We start from the raw sequence: 22,114 nt of genomic DNA, 5'->3' as shown, positions 1-22,114 counted from the left end.
ACGTTAATTTCATGAGCTTGTTGTTCCACTGATTAGATCAACTGGAACCCTTATCATCGTAACCGACACAGAGCCAGTATAAAGGTTACACTGTTCTGGATATGCGTAGTGAACTACTTGGCAAAATTGTTAATTATTAATTTATTAATTAATTAACAATTCCCTGCCCTATCTCTCTCTCTCTCTCTCTCTCTCTATATATATATATATATATATATATATAAACAATATATGAGTATATGCATATATATGTACATGTATGTACATACCTTCATCTTTTTTTTTTGCCACATCATGTACCCAGTTATGTATCTATATGTACATGTAGATGAAGGTATGTACATACATGTACATATATATGCATATACTCATATATTGTTTGTATCACAACAGAACGCACACGTTAACCTTTATACAGTAAGTTTTATATATATATATATATATATATATATATATATATATATATATATATATATAGTACTAGGTGACTATATAGTATGCGTTAAAGTGAATACACTGTGACAATTCTTCCTATAGTGTGCATAGTGAAAATATTATATCAGTTGTATTAGTACTGTTATGAGTACACTCACCTAGATGCGTGTGTATTTTAATCCAAAATGTATAATTTCTACACAATGTGTAGGAAAGAAAAAAATGATAGGGTTAGGGTAAACGTTGAAACAGTGAATAATTTGCGAAGATAAAGCAACGTTATCCAGTCCAAGCAGCCTCTTTGTCTTAACAACAATACAGTGTCAAAGTTCAGAGACCGTATCTTAATTTTTAACCTGTACGTTTTAGCCTTGAAAACATCACTGAATCACTCTAAACAGTGAGAAGATGAAATGGCGTAACTAGTTACTTAGTTCAATAATAATGCTCTCTAGTGTGGGCGCAAAGCCTGAAATTTTGGAGGAAGTGGTTAGTCAATTACATCGACACCAATGCTCAACTGGTACATCGACTATGAAAGGGTGAAAGGCAAAGTCAACTTCTGTGGAATTTGAGACGCTGCTAAGCATTTTGTCTAGTATGGTCACAATTCTTCAAGATTGCTGCCTTAGTAATAATAATAATGATGGACTTTCCTGTCAAAGACAATGTATAAGTATTCAGCTTTATCTGAATAACCGGCACAACTGATCTGTCTATAGTGATCAAGTGTCAACTCTGAAAGGATGAAAGATAAAGTTGATCTCAGTGGAATTTGAACTCAGAACATAGCGGCAGATGACATACCACAAAGCATTTTGCCCTGCGTGCTAATAATAATAATAATATAAATGTATAAAATAGCTCCTACTCTGCGAAACTTTTTTGTCTGAAAGTATGAGATCATGGAGAACCACACTGACTTTGAACAGTGACAATGAATCTCTAAATGTTGGAGATGTAAGAATTTCATGTGGCATTTTCCATGGTGACTCACTATCATCACTCCTCTTCTGTCTAGCCTTAATACCTCTCTCAAAATTGCTCACTGATGCACAGTATGGTTACAAAATGTTTGATAAAAATATAAATCATCTCATTTAGATGTATGATTTAAAGCTAATTGCAAAAAATGACCAACAACTCAAGGGCTTACTAGCGATTGGTAAACGATTCATTGATGACATCAGGATGCAATTTGGTCTTGATAAATGTGCAAAAGCTACCTTTATCAAAGGAAAAATGACAAAAACTTCTGATGTTAACCTTGACCAGCAGAATGTCATAAAAGAGTTAGAACCAGCAGAGAGCTACAAATACCTAGGGGTAATTGAAGGGGACGGAATCAAACATCCAGTGATGAAGGAAAGGTTCAGAAGAGGATGTTATCGCAGTGTAAGGGTGATACTCAAGACAGAGCTGAGTGCAAGTAACAGGATCGAAGCGATCAATACTTTAGCCATACCAGTCGTGACTTACAGTTTCAATATTTATTAACTGGTCACTTACTAAAATCTGTAATCTTGACAGAAAAATATGAAAACTGTTGACAACGCATAGAATGCACCACCCTAAGGCAGATATAGAACGACTTTATTTGCCAAGAAAAGAGGGTGGCCGTGGACTTTTACAACTGATATTAACAATGAAGATTGCCACAATCGGCCTGGACACCTATCTGAAAAACTCTGAGGACTGGATGCTAAAACTTGTCTTAAAACATGAAAACAAGAAAGCATCATACTCAGTAACAAAACAGGCAAAGGAATATCTAAGTGAATTCCAAATACAACAAACTCCAGAATTAGACGAACTAGAAACAAGCGCAGAAAAGGCTAAGTGTTATAAAAACCCGTGTTAAAACTCCGGGTTTTACACCAAACAAAATGAAGATGAGTCTTTTGATAGATTGACTGATCAATTGACAGACAGTATTGACAGCTAGCTAAATAGATAAGCTGACAAATGGATAAGTAGATAAATTACATTATGAATGCTTGTATATTTTTAATGTTAATGTAGATCCTACAAGCTGTGTTTATTTAAGTGTTAAGCACATTATGCTGGGTAATCTATACTCTGTGACACACAACCAATCAACTGAGAGACCCAGAGATAATTTATTTTACAAAGATCAGTGGGATGCAATATCTAACAATCGATGATCTTAACACAGCTGTTCAAAGAAAAGAAGTTCAGGATTACTGCATTTCATTCACAATCTTTGTGCTAAATTCGGCTTTATAGGAAATATTAAGTCTTTGTTTGTATTCTATATCCAAACAAGTTCAAAGTTGCAGTGTGAAATTATAGTATTTTAATGTTACTTGCATGTACACACACACACACACATACATATGGATATATGTATGTATATGCATGTATATATGTGTGTGTATATATATATATATATATATATATATATATATATATATGAATATGTATATATAATAAAAAAAAATAATCAAAAATATATATGTATATATGTATATGTATATATATTTATATATGTATATATATATATATGTATATATATGTATATATATATATATATGTATATATATATATATATATGTATATATATATGTATATATTTACATATATATGTATATATATATGTGCATTTATATATATATGTATATATATGTGCATTTATATATATATATATATATATATATATATATATATATAAATGCACATATATATACATATATATATAAATGCACATATATATGCATGTGTGTATATATATGTGTGTATATATATGTATTTGTGTGTGTGTGTGTGTGTGTGTGTGTGTGTGTGTGTGTGTGTGTGTGTATGATGAAGAATCCTTTGTGTATTTCAGCCTGAGTAACCTGCTGTTTGATCAACATAACAATCTATCTACAATCAAATTAATGAAAAAGTTGTTGAGTATTCCACAGACGTATATGCCAATATTTTAATGTAATTCCTTGGGTGAATAATAATGATGCAATATATTACAAGGCAAGACTTTCAAAATGCAGATACAACCCATTCAGTGGGCTTCTACATAGTTTCCATTTTCCATCTATGCAATTTGACTTATAATACTTTAGTTAATCTGAAGCTATGGTAAAAGACATTTTTCCAAGATGGGACAGAACTAAATAAAACTCTTCATCATTTGGTCTTGCTTCTGTCCATATTAATCGAATACCTTTTGTCTATGACTTATTTCAGTCATTGGAGTGCAGCCTTGTTTGGCCTCTGCCTTGAAATGTTTTTTTTTTTTTTTTTTAATTGAACAGATCGATTCCAGTGCTTACACTTTTTTGTATCTGGTATCTATTGTATTGTTCACTTTTCCTGAGCCTCAAAGTTACAGGGTATGTAAACAAACCAGCGCCAGTTGTCAAGCTGTGGATGGGAACTAACATAGATATACATCCCTGCAACACATACACACTCACACAAATATATTGGTTGGATGTGGTACTGATGATAGGACAATAATGCTCGAAATATGCATATACGTGAGAACAGTTGCATAAAGAAGTGCAGATCACTTAAACTGAATGGAATTTGTGGAAGTGGGAGACCCAGGAAGACATGGGACTAACTATTGAGGCTGATCTCAAAACGCTGAGCCCCTTGAAGAAAATGACAAAGGACCAGGGTATCTGACACCTTACTGTACTTAAGAAGACCCACCCACCACAGCAGAATTGATATCCTAAAACCTCCTTGGTAATGCTTGTCCATGAGGGGCTCTGCCTTGTCAGACCATCACCCTCACCACACATTTCGTACCCTAACACCCATCGCTTTATCCCTGAGAGTAGAATAGGTACATACTACATCCCTCAGCTTTCTCAGTTACCTTTCTTCCCTACCCCAGGTTTCTTCTTTGTTTCCCGCCCCCTACCTTTGCTTAGAGGCCCAGCAAAAAGACGACCAAATGTGATACTCTTGCTCTAACGTTAAAAGAAAAGTAATTTTTACTAAAGGAAACTGTAAAGTAATTCGTGAGTTACCTCCCTTGATTTAAGTAATTTTTAGTGTACGTTTGAATCGGGAGCTACCTAGGAGACTCAGTTTTTACTCCATCTTTGCGTTTTACTTTTGCACCATCCATTCACACACACACACACACACACACACACACACACACACACACACACACACACACATACACAAACACACAGTGATTTTCATGACTTCTGATCTTAACTGATTGGAAGTGTTATGTACATTGTTTTGTCTTGGTGTCAAAGATGGACTACAGCAAATATTCTGCGCAGTACCACAGATTTGCTTGTCAGTTGCTTGACCGTAACCACTTGAGCATGTCCCTTAGTGGTTGACGATATGTGCATCTCTGATCACGAGCAGAAGTAGTGGGGAGCATCATAGTCATGTGTTGAGGAGAATTCTTTAGGGTTTGAATAATTCACCCCAAGAAACATAGGTGTTTTATTCATCATCGTTAAACAACCCTTATTCAGGTACCTTTTGAACGGTATGGGCTTCTCAACGTGAAAAAAATTCTGAAACTTACCTTCAAGGTCATACGCTGAGATTACCATTTTGCGCACATATGGTTGTGATGCATGTGCCTGGTGTACCCTTGTCCGACTGATAGTCATGATGGGTATATTGGGCTTCGTATTTTTGTACCCCAGTGTCACTTTGATGGCATGCCCTGCTCTCTCACTCATTAATAATAATATACGTGCATGCATGTACTTGGCATTGCTGACTGGTTATGTGATTAATATGTTTGCTTCATAATAACAAAGTATCAGGTTTAATCCTAGCGTGTGAGGTCAGTGTCAGATGCTTTTACCATGGCCTTGAGTTGAGACTGTAAGTGAATTTAAGGTAGATGGAAATTGTGTAGAAAACCTGTTGGATGGCCTGTATTTGCAATTCAGAAGTTTAGCCTTGTCACACTGATCCTACCCGCGAATTACATTGAGTATACATGTATAGATGAAATACTCAAGCACTTTTCATGCTGACTGAATGAGTAGGTTGTCCAGTCAATGAAAGAATTGGATACTGCTATGCCCAAATTGGCGTGAGAGTTCCTATAATCATACTCAACCATATACATATGTAGCAGAATGTATAGCAAAAGATGTTGTTGAGGTAGTAGATGAAATAGGCATGTGGACGACATCAAAGTAAAAGCGAAAGCATCTGATTGTGGTTTAAATGATTTATTTAATCGACACTTGCATTTATGTGTTGTACACACAAGGAAATCCGCTACATGACATTACCAACTTGCTTCGAGTTGCCGAAGTAAAAAATGAACAGGAGAAATATTGTATTGACGTGATAAGGTAGAACTGGGCATGTTTTGTGTCTTTGTGTGCGTTGGTCATTCAGTATATATATATATATGTATATATATATATATATATATATATATATATATATATATATATATATATGGGAGAATATACAAAAAATAACAACAGACGAGGACAGGTGGTGTAAATAACAAAAGTATATATTAGTATGACGCTCGGGAATACGGAAAGTCTTTGACGTTTCGAGCTACGCTCTTCAACAGAAAGAATACGGAGACAAGGAGAAAAACACGGAGAAAAAAAATTGAATAGTGTTCAGTCAACGGTCAATCATAATAATGGCCGATCATAACAATGACTGACCGGAAGTTAGAAATTCTTATTTCAGGAGAGCTAAGAAAGGGGGAGATAACAAACGGTGATCGGGAACGAGGGGCTGTGTGTGGGAGGTAGACTGCTGGTGATCTTGACGTATGTAGTGTGAAAATGGGGGAAGGGAGAAAGGAAGAAAGTAGTTGGTCAGTTGTAGTGTGTGCGTGGTGTGATGCGAGGGTATTGGTGTGGTGTGCGTGGTGTGATGCAAGGGTATTGGTGTGGTGTGATGTGAGGGTGTTGGGAGGTGGGGAAGACATGGGTGGAGTGTGGGGTAGAGGTAGGGGTATGTGGGTAGGGTGGGGTATGTGGGTAGGGGTGGGTGGTGGGTGTAAGGAATTGGATGGGGTGGAGTGGGAAGGTAGAGTAGGAGTGAGTTGGGGTGTGGTGGGATGAGCTTATGAGGGGGTGTTGACGAGGAGGGAGAAGGGGAAGGTGGATGTAAGAGAGGGGGAAGATGGGTATGGGAGGGGAGAGGAAGAGAGGAGAGAGGGTGGGTATAAGAGAGGGAAGGGGGATTGAGAGAGGGGGAAGGTGGGTATGGGGGGAGAAAGAGGGGAAGGTGGGTATGGGGGGAGAAAGAGAGGAAGAGAAAGAGAGGAAGAGAAAGAGAGTGAGAGAGAGGGAAGAGGGGTATGGGGGGGAAGAAGAAAGGAAGAGAAAGAGAGTGAGAGAGAGGGGAAGAGAGTGAGAGAGTAAGGGTGAGAGAGTAAGGGTGAGAGAGTAAGAGAGTAAGAGTGTAGAGAGTAGGAGAGTAAGAGTGTAGAGAGTAAGAGTGAGAGAGGGGGAGTACGGGAGAGGGGGGAGGGGGGAGTACGAGAGAAGAGAGTGAGAGAGAGTGAGAGAGAGTAAGAGAGAGGAGGAGAGAGGAGAGAAAGAGTAGGGGTGAAGAGAAGTGGGAGTGGAGAGAAGTATGAAGAGAGGTACAAAGAAGTAGGAGTCGGAGCAGGAGGTGGGGGAGGGGAGAGATGGGTGGTAGGAGGGAGGGTGGGGGAGAGAGACAGGAGGAGGGGGTTAGATGAAGAGTGGAGGGGAGTTGAGCCCATGTGGCGCAAAGGAGCGAAGATAGAAGATTAACCCCTGTTCACGGCGCAAACGGGAGTCCGGATGGCCCCTGTGCATGGACAATCCAAACACCGACAGGTGTTGCCGCAAGGAGTGGCCGGCAGAACGGAAGTGGCGTGACACCGGGGTGTCATTGCCGACGTTGATATCTCGGAGGTGTTCCGCGAATCGGTCGGCCAGGCGCCGCCCCGTTTGTCCGATGTACAGGGATTGGCAGAGAGAGCAGGAGAGGCAATATATGATGTTGGTAGACGTGCAGGTGAAGGAGTCGGTGATGCGATAGGGTCGGTGATGGGTGCTGGTGAGGAGGGTGGTGTTGGAGAGGTAAGGGCAAGTGCGGCAGCGTGGACGGGAGCAGGGGAAAGAGCCAGGTTGGGAGGTTGGGTTGGGGAAGAAGCTGTGGACCAAGAGGTCCCGTAGGTTGTGGGCTCGTTTGAAGGAGGGGAGGGGTCGATTAGGGAAGATGTGGGCGGTGGAGGGGTCGGACTGGAGGCGCCGAAAAGCTCGGAGAATGGAGCGTTGGAGGGGTAGGGTGGTGGGATGGTAGGTGAGGGGAAAAGGGAGGCGGGAAACGGCAGGGCGGGTTCGGGGGGAGAGAGCAGATGCACGGTCCACAGAACGTGCTCTGGCAAGGGCGGTGTGGATGGTGGTGGGTGGATATCCACGCAGGCTAAAGTGGTGAGCCATGAGTTGAGACTGAGTCTCAAAGTCATGGCTGTCGCTACAAAGTCTGCGTAGACGGAGGAATTGGGAATAGGGGATGGAAAGTTTTGTGTGTCTAGGGTGGGAGGAGGAGATGTTGAGATAGGAGTGTGAGTCTGTGTGTTTGTAGTGGATGGAGGTGCTAAGGGCGGAGTGGAGGATGCTGACCGAAATGTCGAGAAAGGGGACAGAGGTGTCAGAGACAGTACAGGAGAAGTGGAGGGCAGGATGGAAAGATTGAACGAAAGAGAGGAACGAGTCAAGATGTTCGCGGGAGAGAGAGGTGGCACCGATACAGTCGTCGATATACCGACCGTATAGTTCGGGAGTGGGACCAGTGAAACTGGAGAATATTTGGGCCTCAACATAACCAACGAAGAGGTTCGCGTAGTTGGGGCCCATTCTCGTCCCCATGGCCACTCCCGAGACCTGCTGGTAGATATCTCCCGCGAACGAGAAGCAGTTGAGAGATAGGACAAGTTCGGCCAGACGAATGAGTGTGGAGGTGTCGGGTTGTGGGTTGGGGCGTTGGTCTAGAAAAAACTTCAGGGCACACAGCCCCTCGTCGTGGGGGATCACTGTATAGAGGCTCTGGATGTCTAGAGTGAAGAGAAGCTTAGAAGGGCCGGGAGGGAAAGAGAAAGAGTTGAATAGACGAAGCGCGTGGTTAGTGTCATGAATGTGGGAAGGGAGAGAAGCCACTAGGGGGGCGAGGACCCGGTCTAGGTATTTTGAGATAAGCTCGGTGGGGCAGTTGCAGGCGGAGACGATGGGGCGGCCAGGGTTGTTCGGTTTATGGATCTTGGGGAGGAAGTAAATGGTGGGGGTGCGTGGGGTGCGAACAATAAGGTTGGAGGCGGTGGCGGGGAGATGGGAGGAGAGGATGAGGTCATGGATAGTGGAGGACACAGTCTGTTGGTAGCTGGGCGTGGGGTCGGAGGGCAGAGGGCGGTAGAATGAGGTATCTCGAAGTTGACGGAGAGCTTCGGCCTCGTAGAGGTCCGCGCGCCATACTACCACGGCTCCACCCTTATCAGCCGGTTTTATGATGATGTCCGTGCGGCGTCGGAGGGATCGAAGGGCCGAGAGTTCGGCTGGGGAGATGTTGAGTCGAGATGGACGCCTGGAAAAGTTAAACCGGCCCACAGCGCGTTGGCAGGCGCCCGCGAAAAGATCAACTGCCTGGAACTGGCCAGGAGCAGGCGTCCACTGGGATGGTCGTCGGCCCAGGTCAGTGAAGCAGTCCTCGTTGGGTGCGGGTGGTGTGTTATGGAAAAACGCACCCAACCTAACGCGGCGCACAAAGCTGTGGACATCAGCACGGGTTTGAAATTCCTTGCAGGATGGAGTGAGTGGGATGAAGCGCAGACCCCTATTGAGGACGGAGCGCTCCGCCTCAGAGAGAGGAAGATCTGGGGGAATGGTAACGACAGGCTGAAGTGGAGAAGGGGTGGGTGGAATAGAAGTAGGAGGGGATGAAGTAGGGTTAGGAGGGGCGGTCGGGATGGTGGAGGGCTGGGAGGGAGGGGGTGGAGTGTGTGTGGGAGAGGCAGGGTGGTTGGGTGTGGGTGGGGAATGCACATCAGGGAGGTAGAAGGGTGGTGGAGGGGTTGGGGTAGTGGCATCGGGTGTAGAGGAATGGAGGAGTGAGTGAAGTTTGCGGAGCTTAGTGTCGGTAAGAAATGCATGAAAGAGATGATTAAGTTGAATGATAAAGCGCAATGTATTGTGAGCATGGGAGGGTGACAGAGAGGAGAAAAATATGGAAAAGGCTGGAGGAAGAAGGCGGTCGATAGTGTGGATTTTAGAGAGATTGGAGCGAATGGTGGCCCGCATAAGGCGGTAGGATGTGGTGCGGAGTATGGATAGAATGGTGGTAGAGGAGTGGAGAGTGGGGTGGAAATGGAGGCGGAAACCCTTAGGGATGAGGCGGTGATGTAAGCAGCGACTGAGAAACGTAATATGACTAGAGAAACGAGTCTTCTTGAATATGAGTAAGGAGAGTCGTATAGTAGGTTGAAAGTATAGAGAGGGAAGTGTGCGGAGGTATAGTTTTAGGCGGTTGTGGAGAGTGAGTTGGAAAGATTTGTAGTCAGGCATGATGGAACGAGAGAGAAAAGAAAATTAGACGTGGGAAGGAGAATTACAAAAGGTGTGGTGGAAAAAAAACACGCGTGATGAGAAAATTGGACGTGGAAAAAAGGAAAAAAAGAAAAAAAGGGGGGGAAAAAAACTGGAAAAAAAACTTTTTTAACAGGTGTGGGGGAAAAAAATAAAGGCATGAGGAGAAAAAACGAAAAAGGGGTTGTGAGAAGAAAATATATGCGAGATGGGAGAAAAAAACAAAGCAAAAAGGAAGATGGGACAATAGGGAGAAATGGGGTGACAGGGAGAGGAGAAAAGAAAGGGAGGGAGAAGAATACAAAGTAATAGGTGCAGATAGAGAAGACAGATTAGGAACATCCAGAGTACGAAGAGACGGTAGGTGAAGGAAAGTAAGGTAAAAAAGGATGATAAAGGAGGTTTACAAAAGTGGAAAAGTTCAAAAGTTTTTTAGACGTCGTGGTATATTGAAGCGATTTCCAATCAGAAGATGGGTCCAGTGTAAATCCGTGGGTAGGAGAGGTGCAGCCGGAGGGTATAAAGTTCAGAATCAAACAGTCCAGATCCAGAAGGAAAGAAGGTAGAATCCAAAAGTTGGTAGTGTGTGATGAGAGGAGACAGGATTAGCTGGTGCGACCACGTGAGCGTGTAAGTTATCACCAAGCCAACATGGCAGTCAAAAAATAGGACGAATGCTGCCGTTGATTGGCTCCAAGAAGCCATCGCCTCTAGCTAGCTGTGTGACACACGAACCTGTGTCCATTATAACCTTCGAACAAGGGAGGTCAGCCGCAACCGAACCCAGCAGGCATATATATATATATATATATAAATAAGAATACAAAAAAATGGGACAACAAGGATGGGTCATTCGGAGTTTTCTTTCGTCAGTCGAGTTACATACATACATACATACATATATAAATATATATATATATATATATATATATATATATATATATATATATATATATTACAAATGTTCAATACTTAAGAAAACCTATATCAACTAAGCAAATGGCTTTCTCTAAATGCATTAAAAACGTTATTAACATAATCTGATCACAATTTCCGAAAATTATCGCCTTTCTTTTTGAGCATATTAAAAACAAATTTGTCCTGGGTAAAATGAATAAGCCAAGATAAGATAAATTTGTTGCTTCAATTCTCCAGAAATCAGACTCATGCACATCAATATCCATCCCTAGACATCAAAAAGATCAGAAATGGAAAAAAAAAAAAAAAAAAAAAGCATTTGAAATATGTCGGTCAAATGAAAGAAGATCAGGGAAAAATGTCACATGATATCAAATTAACGAAACTGGACTGAATAAAAATGAAACTCAATAAGATATTCGCTATAGCTTCTTCACAATCTGCTGGAGTGTCCTCTCTTCGTGATATATTTACACACCTTGCATTTAAAGAGAAGAAATTATTGAAATTAGTCATTATTTATTTTACACCTTTTTAGGCATCGTTTTTTGAAATTATCAAATTATCAAATTAGACATTAATGTGGGGAAAAATTGATTAGGAATCCAATAGAGAAAGAAATATTGATTGTTAAACACCAAAAATTATCTAGATATTTTGTTATCAACCTCAATAACAATCACGTCAAAGTTGAGAATTTTCTTGTAAAAAAAGGTGACCTGTCACCTGACTATGTTTTAGACTCTCTCAACTTCAACAACTATGCTGACCAATTTTTACACCTTATGATGGTGCAACAATGCAAAATAATGAGGCAGTACCTGAAGTGTAATGATTTCAAACAGATATGGAGAAAATAACGAGAAATTAGAGGTTACTCATTTTACCCCGATTACTAATTTTGCTCGCATCCCCTGCGCACAGCTGAGCAGTGGGGGGTCGATCTAATGGACTTATCCATTCCTGAAGTTGCTAGCCTTGTGCTAAAATTTCAAACCAACCCACTCTCCTCCTCATCCACCAAGATTCTTTTCACCACATCAACGTTTAATTCGATCAATTGATTTGTTCAAATTCCACCAGAGTCAACTTTGCCCTTCATCCTTTCGAGATTGATAAAATAAGAAGCAGTTGAACACGGTGGGGGGGTCAATATAACTGACTAGATTTTGTCCCTAAAATTTCAGGCCTTGTACCTATACTGCCACTATTACTACTTTTCTACCTGTAATAATGATCACCTTTATAGTAAGAGGATGATTGTTGAATTACCTTCAGTTATATTATCTGACGAATTTCTCCACATTTACAGACTACAAAAGTATGTTTAATTTACATGTCATATAAAACCCCCACACACACATCCGTATATATTCACACGTCATTCTCAAGTGTACTTATACGCACACACCCTCCCGTATCCATATACGCTGGGACGTCTGAAATGTTTGTTTATGTACCAGATCTACAATACACTTGGCTTACAGTATGAATAAGTATTCTGCCTGTTGGTCCGTTAAATAGTCATACACCTGTGACACGTTTCTTTACGATATGTATTATAGGAGTAAGCAGTGTTGTACGACTCGGTAGTTGAACCTTAACTGAATACTTCTTTGGGGGAATTCATCCGAATGTTTTATTTTTACTGGGAATCGACCCGTGGCGACTTAATGAAGCCCTCGTGTCTATAGTGAAGGACAGACACTCAACTAAATTTTCCCAACTATAAATAACGTTGTTAGGATGGAAAACAACAGACTACGGTTTGATCATAAGTGAGGGTGAATAGTAGCGGCAAACACCAATCCTTCACCAACAATTTGTGTAGAGATTTACATAAAGGATAAGAAGAAAGAAATGGAGAAGAAAAAAACAGCGAAATGCGATGAAAGTATACATATGATGCAAAGTATGTGTGGTGACCGCAATAAAAAATTAAGGTAACTCCGGCGGGATTTGATTTCGGAGCATAAAAAAGAACGAGGCGCTTATTTAGCCTGCCACAACCGGTTTTTGCAAATTTACAAGCCTCTACATGCTAGCGACAAAGAATATTGAAGCGAGATATACCTCAATTCTCATGAAAGGACAGGTGAAAATGAGTTAAGCGTCAATATGTGGATGTAAGAATTTGAGGGTTAAGTCACCAGGTTGAGACAAAAATCTCTACATAAGTTGCAACTGTTGAAATGTCAGGTAATATCTTCGAACAAAAGAACCAAAGAAATAGAAACGTGTAAAGTTAAACAAGATGCATTAGGATAAACGTATGTACATAGGAACAGATAAAACACGAAGACATATCACTTGGGAGTAACGGATAAGGAGGCGAAGAAATGCAGGAAAATGGGGACCAAACTAGATTGGCAAAGGTGGATGGAAATGATGATGTACCTGTTGATAATTCATTTGTTCAATCACAGGATGTTCCTATGTCACAAGGTAAATGTTATCATTCATAAACCTTTATAGGTACATATATTTCGATGTTTCGCATGCATCTGTTTCCAGATTTACGTTTTCATTAAGTACGATACATCATTGAGCAACAGCTGGATGGAAATCGATCTAATGGATTATCTCCATATAAAAAAAAAGTACTTTTAGTATTTTCTTTCGGTTTCAATTTTCGTTCATTGTCGCTTTTCGTGTTTATTTGAATCGCACAACGTATTTTTCATATTTTCTGATTTATTGGTAATGCCATGCGTTAGACGACAACCACGTTGAAATATGTATATTGGTTTAATGATAATAATATTCTGATAAAATTAAATTTGCTCTATTTTCATATATAACATATAAATATGTACATCTTTTAGAACATTGTCATTTTATAAGATTTTTGCAGAGAACTTTCTTCTAATTCTCCCAACGGATCTTTATAGGGAGGAGATAAAGATTACAGACCGCGGCCCCTTCGGGATTTAAAAAATTTTATTTTTTTATTTTTGCGGGAACACTCTATATCGATAGCGGAAATTCCGAATCTGCAAAAAAATATAAAAAAAAGCATTTCGAAATTTTAATTCCCCACCCTCACCCCATTTCTTAAATTTTCACTTTAAAAAAATGGGGTGGGGTGGGGTGGGGTGGGGTGGGGGGCAAAATACGTAGAAAAATACGGAGATTAGAATTTCTGAAAAAAAAAAAATTTTGTAAAATTTCAATTTTTCAAAAAAAAAAACTAAATAAATAAACATCCCTCCCCTCCCCTCCCGCCCCGTGACAAGCAGTGAAATTAAAGCGTTTTCTCTACTAATATTTAATGACGGACATAACGCATGTTGTGGTTGAGGGTCTTTTGGAATTAAGAGAAGTATGTAAAAATTAGATTTTTTTGCACACACACACACACACACAAAATGACATAAAAAAAATTTTTTGCTTTCCTTTTTTGGTAATTCGTATCTAGAAAGTTGATCCTCAGTTTGGCTGTTGTTTCTAGCTTGTCAGATTTCCGGTTGGGGCGTACTCAAAAATTGAAGATTTTGAAAAATCCCCAAATACGTTTTCATTCTTTGCCCCTCTGGCAAAGAAAAAAAGGGGGTGGGGAAAATTTCACTTTCTGTCATAGGGTGGAGGGGAGGGGGTGTTTAATTATTATTTTTTTTTTTGAAAAATTGAAATTTTACAAGCAATCTTGTAAACATGTATGTGTGTGCGCGCATGCGTGTATTTGTTTCCCACCTCTACTTGACAAACGGTACTGGTTTGTTCCCCATAACTAGTACCAGACTTAACAAAACAAGTGCAGGGCATCGATTTGTTCAGCTGAATCCTTCAAGGCGGTGGCCCAACATAACTGCAGTCCAGTGACTGTAATAGTCAAAAAATCTTTTATTCAGACTGATGTTTTATTTTACTGACCTGAAAAGAATGAAAGGCATATTTGACCTCATGTATATTTGAATTCAGAATGTAAAATGTCAGAAGAAATACAAATGATTCTGCCAGCTTGCCTACCTGCCCACTTAACCCTTTTTTCTTCGTTACCCACCTGGCTGAAACCAGCTCTGGCTCTGTAGTACAAATGTCTTGTTTTCATAAGTTTTGAATTAAAATCTTCCACCAAACCTTAGTCACAATTCATGTTCCTAACACTAGCTGAATAAGTTATTTTACTAAATTCTTTGTTATATTTTAAATAATCGAGAGAAACACGGAGCATCTTAAAATAAATACAGTAACGAAAGGGTTTAATCAATACAATTCGTTAAGTGGTATATTCATTTTTGCAACTATTTTCTCTTGTTTCTTAATTAAATAGATGGAATTTCTGCACCAAGAACAAATGAAGAATATGAAATGACAGATGATTCTGTGATATCAAAGACCAGTGCTAAGACATCTTCACCATTCTGGAGGAAACTATTTTTATTTTTCACTGCTAGTACAGCAGCTTTGGGAGGTATATTATTTGGTTATGACATAGGTAAGTATTTGAAGCATCTCCATTTACCATCTTTGTAACTGAATAATTATATCTAACTTCCTGAAGGATTGGTACAAAGTTGTTGTATACTGCAGTTGTTACCACGAGAGAAAATCTCATATTAACTTCTGGCACAAAATGTACTCTTGTTTATCTCCGTGCTAGCAATATAAACAAAAGTGCACTTTGCACCAAAAGCCAACATGAGAGTGTCTCCCATGGGATCTACCACAGTATTGTTTGTTCTAACAGAACATCCGCATTTATGTGGGGATAAATATTACCTCTCAATATGTGTGTGTGTATATGAAATTTAAAGTTTATATTTTAAACTAGTTTAACTCTTTAGTGTTTAAACCGGCCATATCCGCCCCAGTATATTCTACATGTTTTATATTCAAACTGGCGATATCTAGCCTCTCACACTTAACCTACATTGACATTCTAAAAATACACAATCACATCATTGAAACCTCAAACCTATAAGATAATGCATGATTAATTCAAAACAATTTGAGTGAAAAAGTATTACATTTAACAGAGTAATCTGAACACTAAAGGGTTAAGAATAGCAACAAAATTCATGGAAGCAGAAGGGAATTATATCTATTACAACACTCATTTTGACCTGGGCTTTAAATTTCTCCTGATAGCTTATTCAACCAGGCTTATCAGTAGTTGAGTAAGCCATCAGGCAAAACTTAACCCTTTAGTGTTTAAACTGGCTGTATCTAGCCAAAATATTCTCCCTGTTTTTTGTTCCTACTGGCCAGTTCTGGCCTCTCACACCTACCTTGCAATGTCATTCTTAAAATAGACAACCACATCATCAATATCTCAAGATGATGCAGGATTAATTCAAATAAATGTGAATAAATAAGCTTTACACTTGACAGAGTGATCTGACTGCTAAAAGGTTAAAGCCTCCATAAAAATGAATTTTACGTATTTGCACATAAATATGTGCAAACACTAAGCTTTCAACATTCATATGTATTTCATATTTTCTATCAAACTGTTTTCATTTTTCAGGAGTAATATCTGGGGCATTGCTACAGTTAAGAAGAGATTTCCAGCTGTCATGTGACCAGCAATCTATTGTGGTTAGTTTCCTGTTGCTAGGTGCAATTATTGGTGCCTTAGTATCAGGTAATATGACTCGTTTGTATCAAAATTTGAAGATATATGATTTAAAATATTGTCAATATCTTGCTGGCTATAAATACATACATGCATGCATGCATGCATACATACATACATACATACATACATACATACATATAAAAGAAATACTAAAAATAGGACAAGAACCCAAAACATCCAGACAGTTAGATGATACAACAAAGGGACAACAAAACATCCAGACAGATGATACAAAAATACAAGGACACACACACACACACACACACACAGACACACACACACACACACACACATATATATAGGCGTAGGAGTGGCTGTGTGGTAAGTAGCTTGCTTACGAACCACATGGTTCTGGGTTCAGTCCCACTGCGTGACACCTTGGGCAAGTGTCTTCTACTATAGCCTCGGGCTGACCAAAGCCTTGTGAGTGGATTTGGTAGAAGGAAACTGAAAGAAGCCCGTCGTATATATGTTTGTGTGTGTATATGTTGTGTAACTGTGTTTGTCCTCCCAACATCGCTTGGCAACCGATGCTGGTGTGTTTAGGTCCCCGTAACTTAGCGGTTTGGCAAAAGAGACAGATAGAATAAGTACTAGGCGAACTGGCAGAAACGTTAGCACGCCGGGCAAAATGCTTAGCGGTATTTCGTTTGCTGCTACGTTCTGAGTTCAAATTCCGCCAGGGTCGACTTAGCCTTTCATCCTTTCGTGGTCGATAAATTAAGTACCAGTTACGCACTGGGGTCGATGTAATCGACTTAATCCGTTTGTCTGTCCTTGTTTGTCCCCTCTGTGTGTAGCCCCTTGTGGGCAATAAAAAAAAAAAAAGAATAAGTACTAGGCTTACAAAGAACAAGTCCTGGGGTCGATTCGATTTGACTAAAGGCGGTGCTCCAGCATGGCCACAGTCAAATGACTGAAACAAGTAAAAGAATAAAAGAAAATATACTGCTGTAAAAATTAGACCAGTAATTTTAATTGTTGGGCTTATGGTCATAAAGTTGTGAGTTTGATTCTGGGTTGGTTGGTTGGTGCCTTTTGTCCTTGAGCAAGGTAATTCATTTCCTGTTGCTTATGTCTACCCATTTTAAAAATGGGTACTTGCCAACTGCTGTTGCAGTTCTCTCTCTCTCTCTTTCCTCCCACTGTCACATCCTTGGGTCAAGGTTGGAAGGATTGGCAAAGCTTCTATGCCTACTTGCAACTGTGTAGGCATACAAAACAGCTGGCTTACATATACAAACTACTAAGTCAAATTTGCTGGTGTATAATGACTAGATATATTTTAAATGCCTGTGGTTACTTATGTTGTGTGGCCAGATGGTAGGCATTCTTTCTCAAAATATTTAAAACCAATCCCACTTTTTGCTCCCACCAAGACATAAAAGCTGGTAGTATAATCACTTTGTTTACTTTTCACAGCAAGGCTAAAATTGTATTTTTATTCTTTTACTTGTTTCAGTCATTTGACTGGGGCCATGCTGGAGCAAACTGACTCCCAGTACCAAGCCTAGTACTTATTCTATAGGTATCTTTTGCCGAACTGCTAAGTTACGGGGAGGTAAATACACCAGCATCTGTTGTCAATTGATGTTGGACACACACACACACACACACATATGTATATACGACGGGCTTCTTTCAGTTTCCGTCTACCAAATCCACTCACAAGACTTTGGTCGGCCTAGAGCTATAGTAGAAGACACTTGCCCAAGGTGCCACGCAGTGGGACTGAACCTGGAACCATGTGGTTGGTAAGCATGCTACTTCTTACCACACAGCCACTCTTATGTTTATCAAGAAAGATATATTTTGCATAACATTTCAGATTATACTAAAAATCAAAAAAAATCAAACTGTGTAGTAGATTATTAATTACCGGTGCACAGTTAATTACTGGTGCATCAGTTTTCTGACAACTAATGGTCCATTGCTAAATTCAAACATGATAACTAAGATTCTTGAATTTTCTGCAGCCTGATTGACTAATGAATTGGGTGGCTACAGGCAACATTCCATGTTATTTGCAAAAGTTTGGGTATTTAGATATTAGTGGTTTCTTGCAACTGAAATTTGGGTAAATTTCTAGCCTATTTTTGTTAAATTTCTCTCTAGTTATGGCTTCCAGTCACTGTACAAGTAGTTTTGTACTAGACCTAAACTCAAATAAGTGCAGAGAAAGGTGAGAATGGTGGCAGAAATGTTTTGTGGTGTTTTTTTTTGTGTAAAATCTTTTGACATGAATTCTACTGTCTTTTGATGATTGTTTTATGACACAAAGAAATACAATAGGAAAAAATATTTTGATTCTTTACAGAAAGCGATACTGAGAAACAAATGAACGTAAGCAAAACTGGGATAACTAGATCGATTGTTGATTGAATATTTTCAACAATTTTGGTGTGTTATGATAGTTATCTGGAAGCATATTGTACTATAAAGACCTGAAATTGGATCATGAGTGCAATTACAGGGAAGGATTAGAGACATTATGGTATTTTTATGTAAATTTTATGCATATTAAGCATGGATCTTTTCAGATTTTAGTTGAGTTCTGTCTTCTTTCTGACTTGCCAAAACCTTTTGTTTTTGCTAGATTTCCTTTGAAACCTCTCGATTCTCAGGTTTGCTTTAAGAAGCTATGGAATTTCTTCCTATATCTTTGACAAATTGTGTGTATGTATTGAGAGAGAGAGAGAGAGAGAGAGAGAGAGAGAGAGAGAGAGAGAGCAGGCTCTTTTTGTGACAATTCAAGAAACCCACTTTGTGCTTCCCTGCTACAACTGCTGTTATGTGAAAATGCAAAAAAGATGGAATATTGGGTCATTGTTTTCAGCTTAGTTGTCACACCTTGCAATCTAAGAGATCTTTGATTATTCACTCTGGCTGTATTTCTCTGGCAACTGTATATTCTGTTGCTGGGCCCCTTACTCCTTCTACAAGTGTTAATGTGAAGGTAATACAAAAGTGAACGTAAATTTTTTTGTTGTCTCTTGGTACCTTGGTATTGAGGAAGAGTCAACAAAACAGCTAGGGACATAGCCAAGAACTACAAGGTATTTTCTCTAACCTAATCGTCTCTTAATTTTTCCAAGCATTTATATCACTGCTCGTGCATGACCATAACTTCAGTTGTTTGAAACAAAAGACTGAAAAACACTGAGTTTCTATATGTTTTTCTGTTGTGCTCACATTAATCCTTAGGAAACAACATGGCTGATCTATCAGCTGAAATGTCGAATGACAAAGACGATTGTATTAGTTCATTCAGTTTCTTATAAGAACATATATAGTTTTACACATGTAATTGCTCTATTTTTTATAATTTCTTTTTGAATGATAAGTGCATGCCCTCTGTAGGGCTTCTGAAAAGGGCTCCATCTTCTTACCACTGAAACTCCAAACGAGGCTCTGTTTCCAAAGGGGTTAAACTATCAATCAATTTGTTTTGATTTCCATCTCCTATCCACCCCTAGTTGATAATATTGTCTAAAATTTCATTTCTTTTTCAGGTTTCCTTGTCGACTTGTTAGGAAGATGGATTACCATTGTTCTAAATGGTTTCCTTTTCATCTTGGGCTCCCTAACTATTGCCCTTGCTCAATCATTTACTATTTTGGTAAGAGCTTTTCATGTTTCAGTTAACTTCTCCTTTGTCATCTATATTTTATCTTTTAATTGTTTTTGTCATTGGACAGTGGCCATACTGAAGCAACCCTTTGAAGGATTATAGTCAAACAAATTGACCTCAGTATTTATTAATAAGTTACAGGGATGTAAACAAACCAACACAGTCGTTAAGTAGTGGAATGGAGCAAACGGGGACACACACACACACACACACACACAAATGCATGCACACACAAATACATGCACACACAAATGTATGCACACACAAATGCATGCACGCACAAACACATGCATGCACAAACACAGAAACACATACACACACAAACACATACACACAAACATACACACACAAACAGACACACAAACACACGCACAAACACACATGTACGCATATGCACGTACATGCAACAGACTTCCTCACAGTTGTTGTTTACTGAATTCACTCACAACACTTTGTCTCTTGTGTCAATCATTGTAATATGACCCAAGGTATAATACATCTGGGTCAGGTTACCCTAATGGAAACTCTGTTCTTCAGAGTAGAATAGTTATCAATATGAAGAGACAGGTGCTCAGCTGGTGTGAAATCAATTCTTCCAATAATCAATGTAAAACAAAATGCTGACATAGACGAGATTGTTAATCAATAAAAACTGCACCAAACATGATGATATTGCCCCCTGAGCCCCTGTGTTGGTACCTTTCAAACATCTTTAACAACCACATTCTTTCTTTTACTAACATTTTCTCAATGAGTACCACTCCATCTTCTACAATTCATCAAAACTGAATACACCATGTGATGCACACACATGTCTTTAGGACATGTCTTAATACTCAAGGTGCAGTAGCTGCCTTTATTGCATGTATGAAAATAACCACAAATTTAGACTCAGCATCATTGTTTTAAAGTCTACTTTTTCCATGCTTGCATGGATTACATGGCATTTATTGAGGTATGCTTTCTCTGGCCAGGTGACCTTGTTACTAACCCTCATCTGTTTCCAAGCAATGTAATACTCTTTTTGCCTATTGAACATCAAAGAGCCTTGACATGTTTTTACTAGTAACTGTACGGAAATGACACTGTCTCTATTGACAATAAGGCAAACATTTGTAAAGTCACGAGGAAATACAAGCTTACACCCAATAACACACACACACACACACACACACACAAGATTATAGGTACTTCCTTTTTTGACTTTGACATCCCTGCTACTTCCAAAACATAGTCATGTTAGATCATATTTTTAGACTTTTCTTTTAATTAAAGAATTTATTATATTCATGTGTGTTTCTTCCTTCCTTCAGGTCATTGGCCGTTTGGTTCTAGGATTTGCCATATCAGTTTCTTCTGTAGCAGAATGTGTATATATCTCGGAGATATCACCTGCAGTATGTATAACTTTTCTAACTTTAACTCGGAAGAGTAAAGCCTACACACACACACACACACACACACACACACACACACACACACACACACGCACGCACGCACATACATACATACATACATACATATATATATATCATCATCATCATCATCATCGTTTAACGTCCGCTTTCCATGCTAGCATGGGTTGGACGATTTGACTGAGGACTGGTGAAACCGGATGGCAACACCAGGCTCCAGTCTGATTTGGCAGAGTTTCTACAGCTGGATGCCCTTCCTAACGCCAACCACTCAGAGAGTGTAGTGGGTGCTTTTACGTGTCACCCGCACGAAAACGGCCACGCTCGAAATGGTGTCTTTTATGTGCCACCCGCACAAGCCAGTCCAGGGGCACTGGCAACGATCTTGCTCGAAAATCCTACAGGAGCCAGTCAGGCGGTACTGGCAACGGCCACGCTCAAAATGGTGCATCTCATGTGCCACCCGCACAAGAACCAGTCCAGGGGCACTGGCAACGATCTTACTTGGCTTGCCGGGTCTTCTCACGCACAGCCCATTTCCAAAGGTCTCGGTCCGTAGTCATCGCCTCGGTGAGGCCCAATGTACGAA

The 22,114-nt window shown here is 39.7% G+C and overlaps 1 protein-coding gene across 4 annotated transcripts in view; it reads left to right on the top strand.

The window, feature by feature from the left end:
* LOC106882742 (solute carrier family 2, facilitated glucose transporter member 10) overlaps nucleotides 1–22,114 on the top strand; it is a 46,654-nt gene that overhangs the window by 5,386 nt on the left and 19,154 nt on the right. For 2 of the 4 annotated variants that reach the window (XM_089358905.1, XM_089358907.1), the window contains exons 1-5: nucleotides 11,638–13,343; nucleotides 15,172–15,336; nucleotides 16,369–16,485; nucleotides 19,992–20,098; nucleotides 21,424–21,507. In XM_089358905.1, coding sequence (XP_089215031.1) covers nucleotides 13,238–13,343; nucleotides 15,172–15,336; nucleotides 16,369–16,485; nucleotides 19,992–20,098; nucleotides 21,424–21,507 — 579 coding nt within the window. In that variant the 5' untranslated portion in view covers nucleotides 11,638–13,237. Of the gene's footprint in view, nucleotides 1–11,637; nucleotides 13,344–15,171; nucleotides 15,337–16,368; nucleotides 16,486–19,991; nucleotides 20,099–21,423; nucleotides 21,508–22,114 lie in introns of those variants that run through there. The other 2 variants (XM_089358906.1, XM_089358908.1) reach the window with 1 other exon arrangement.

Source organism: Octopus bimaculoides, chromosome 10, assembly GCF_046866305.1.
Source record: "Octopus bimaculoides isolate indiv1 chromosome 10, ASM4686630v1, whole genome shotgun sequence".
Taxonomy (NCBI): domain Eukaryota; kingdom Metazoa; phylum Mollusca; class Cephalopoda; order Octopoda; family Octopodidae; genus Octopus; species Octopus bimaculoides.
This window is presented reverse-complemented; position numbering and strand designations above follow the sequence as displayed.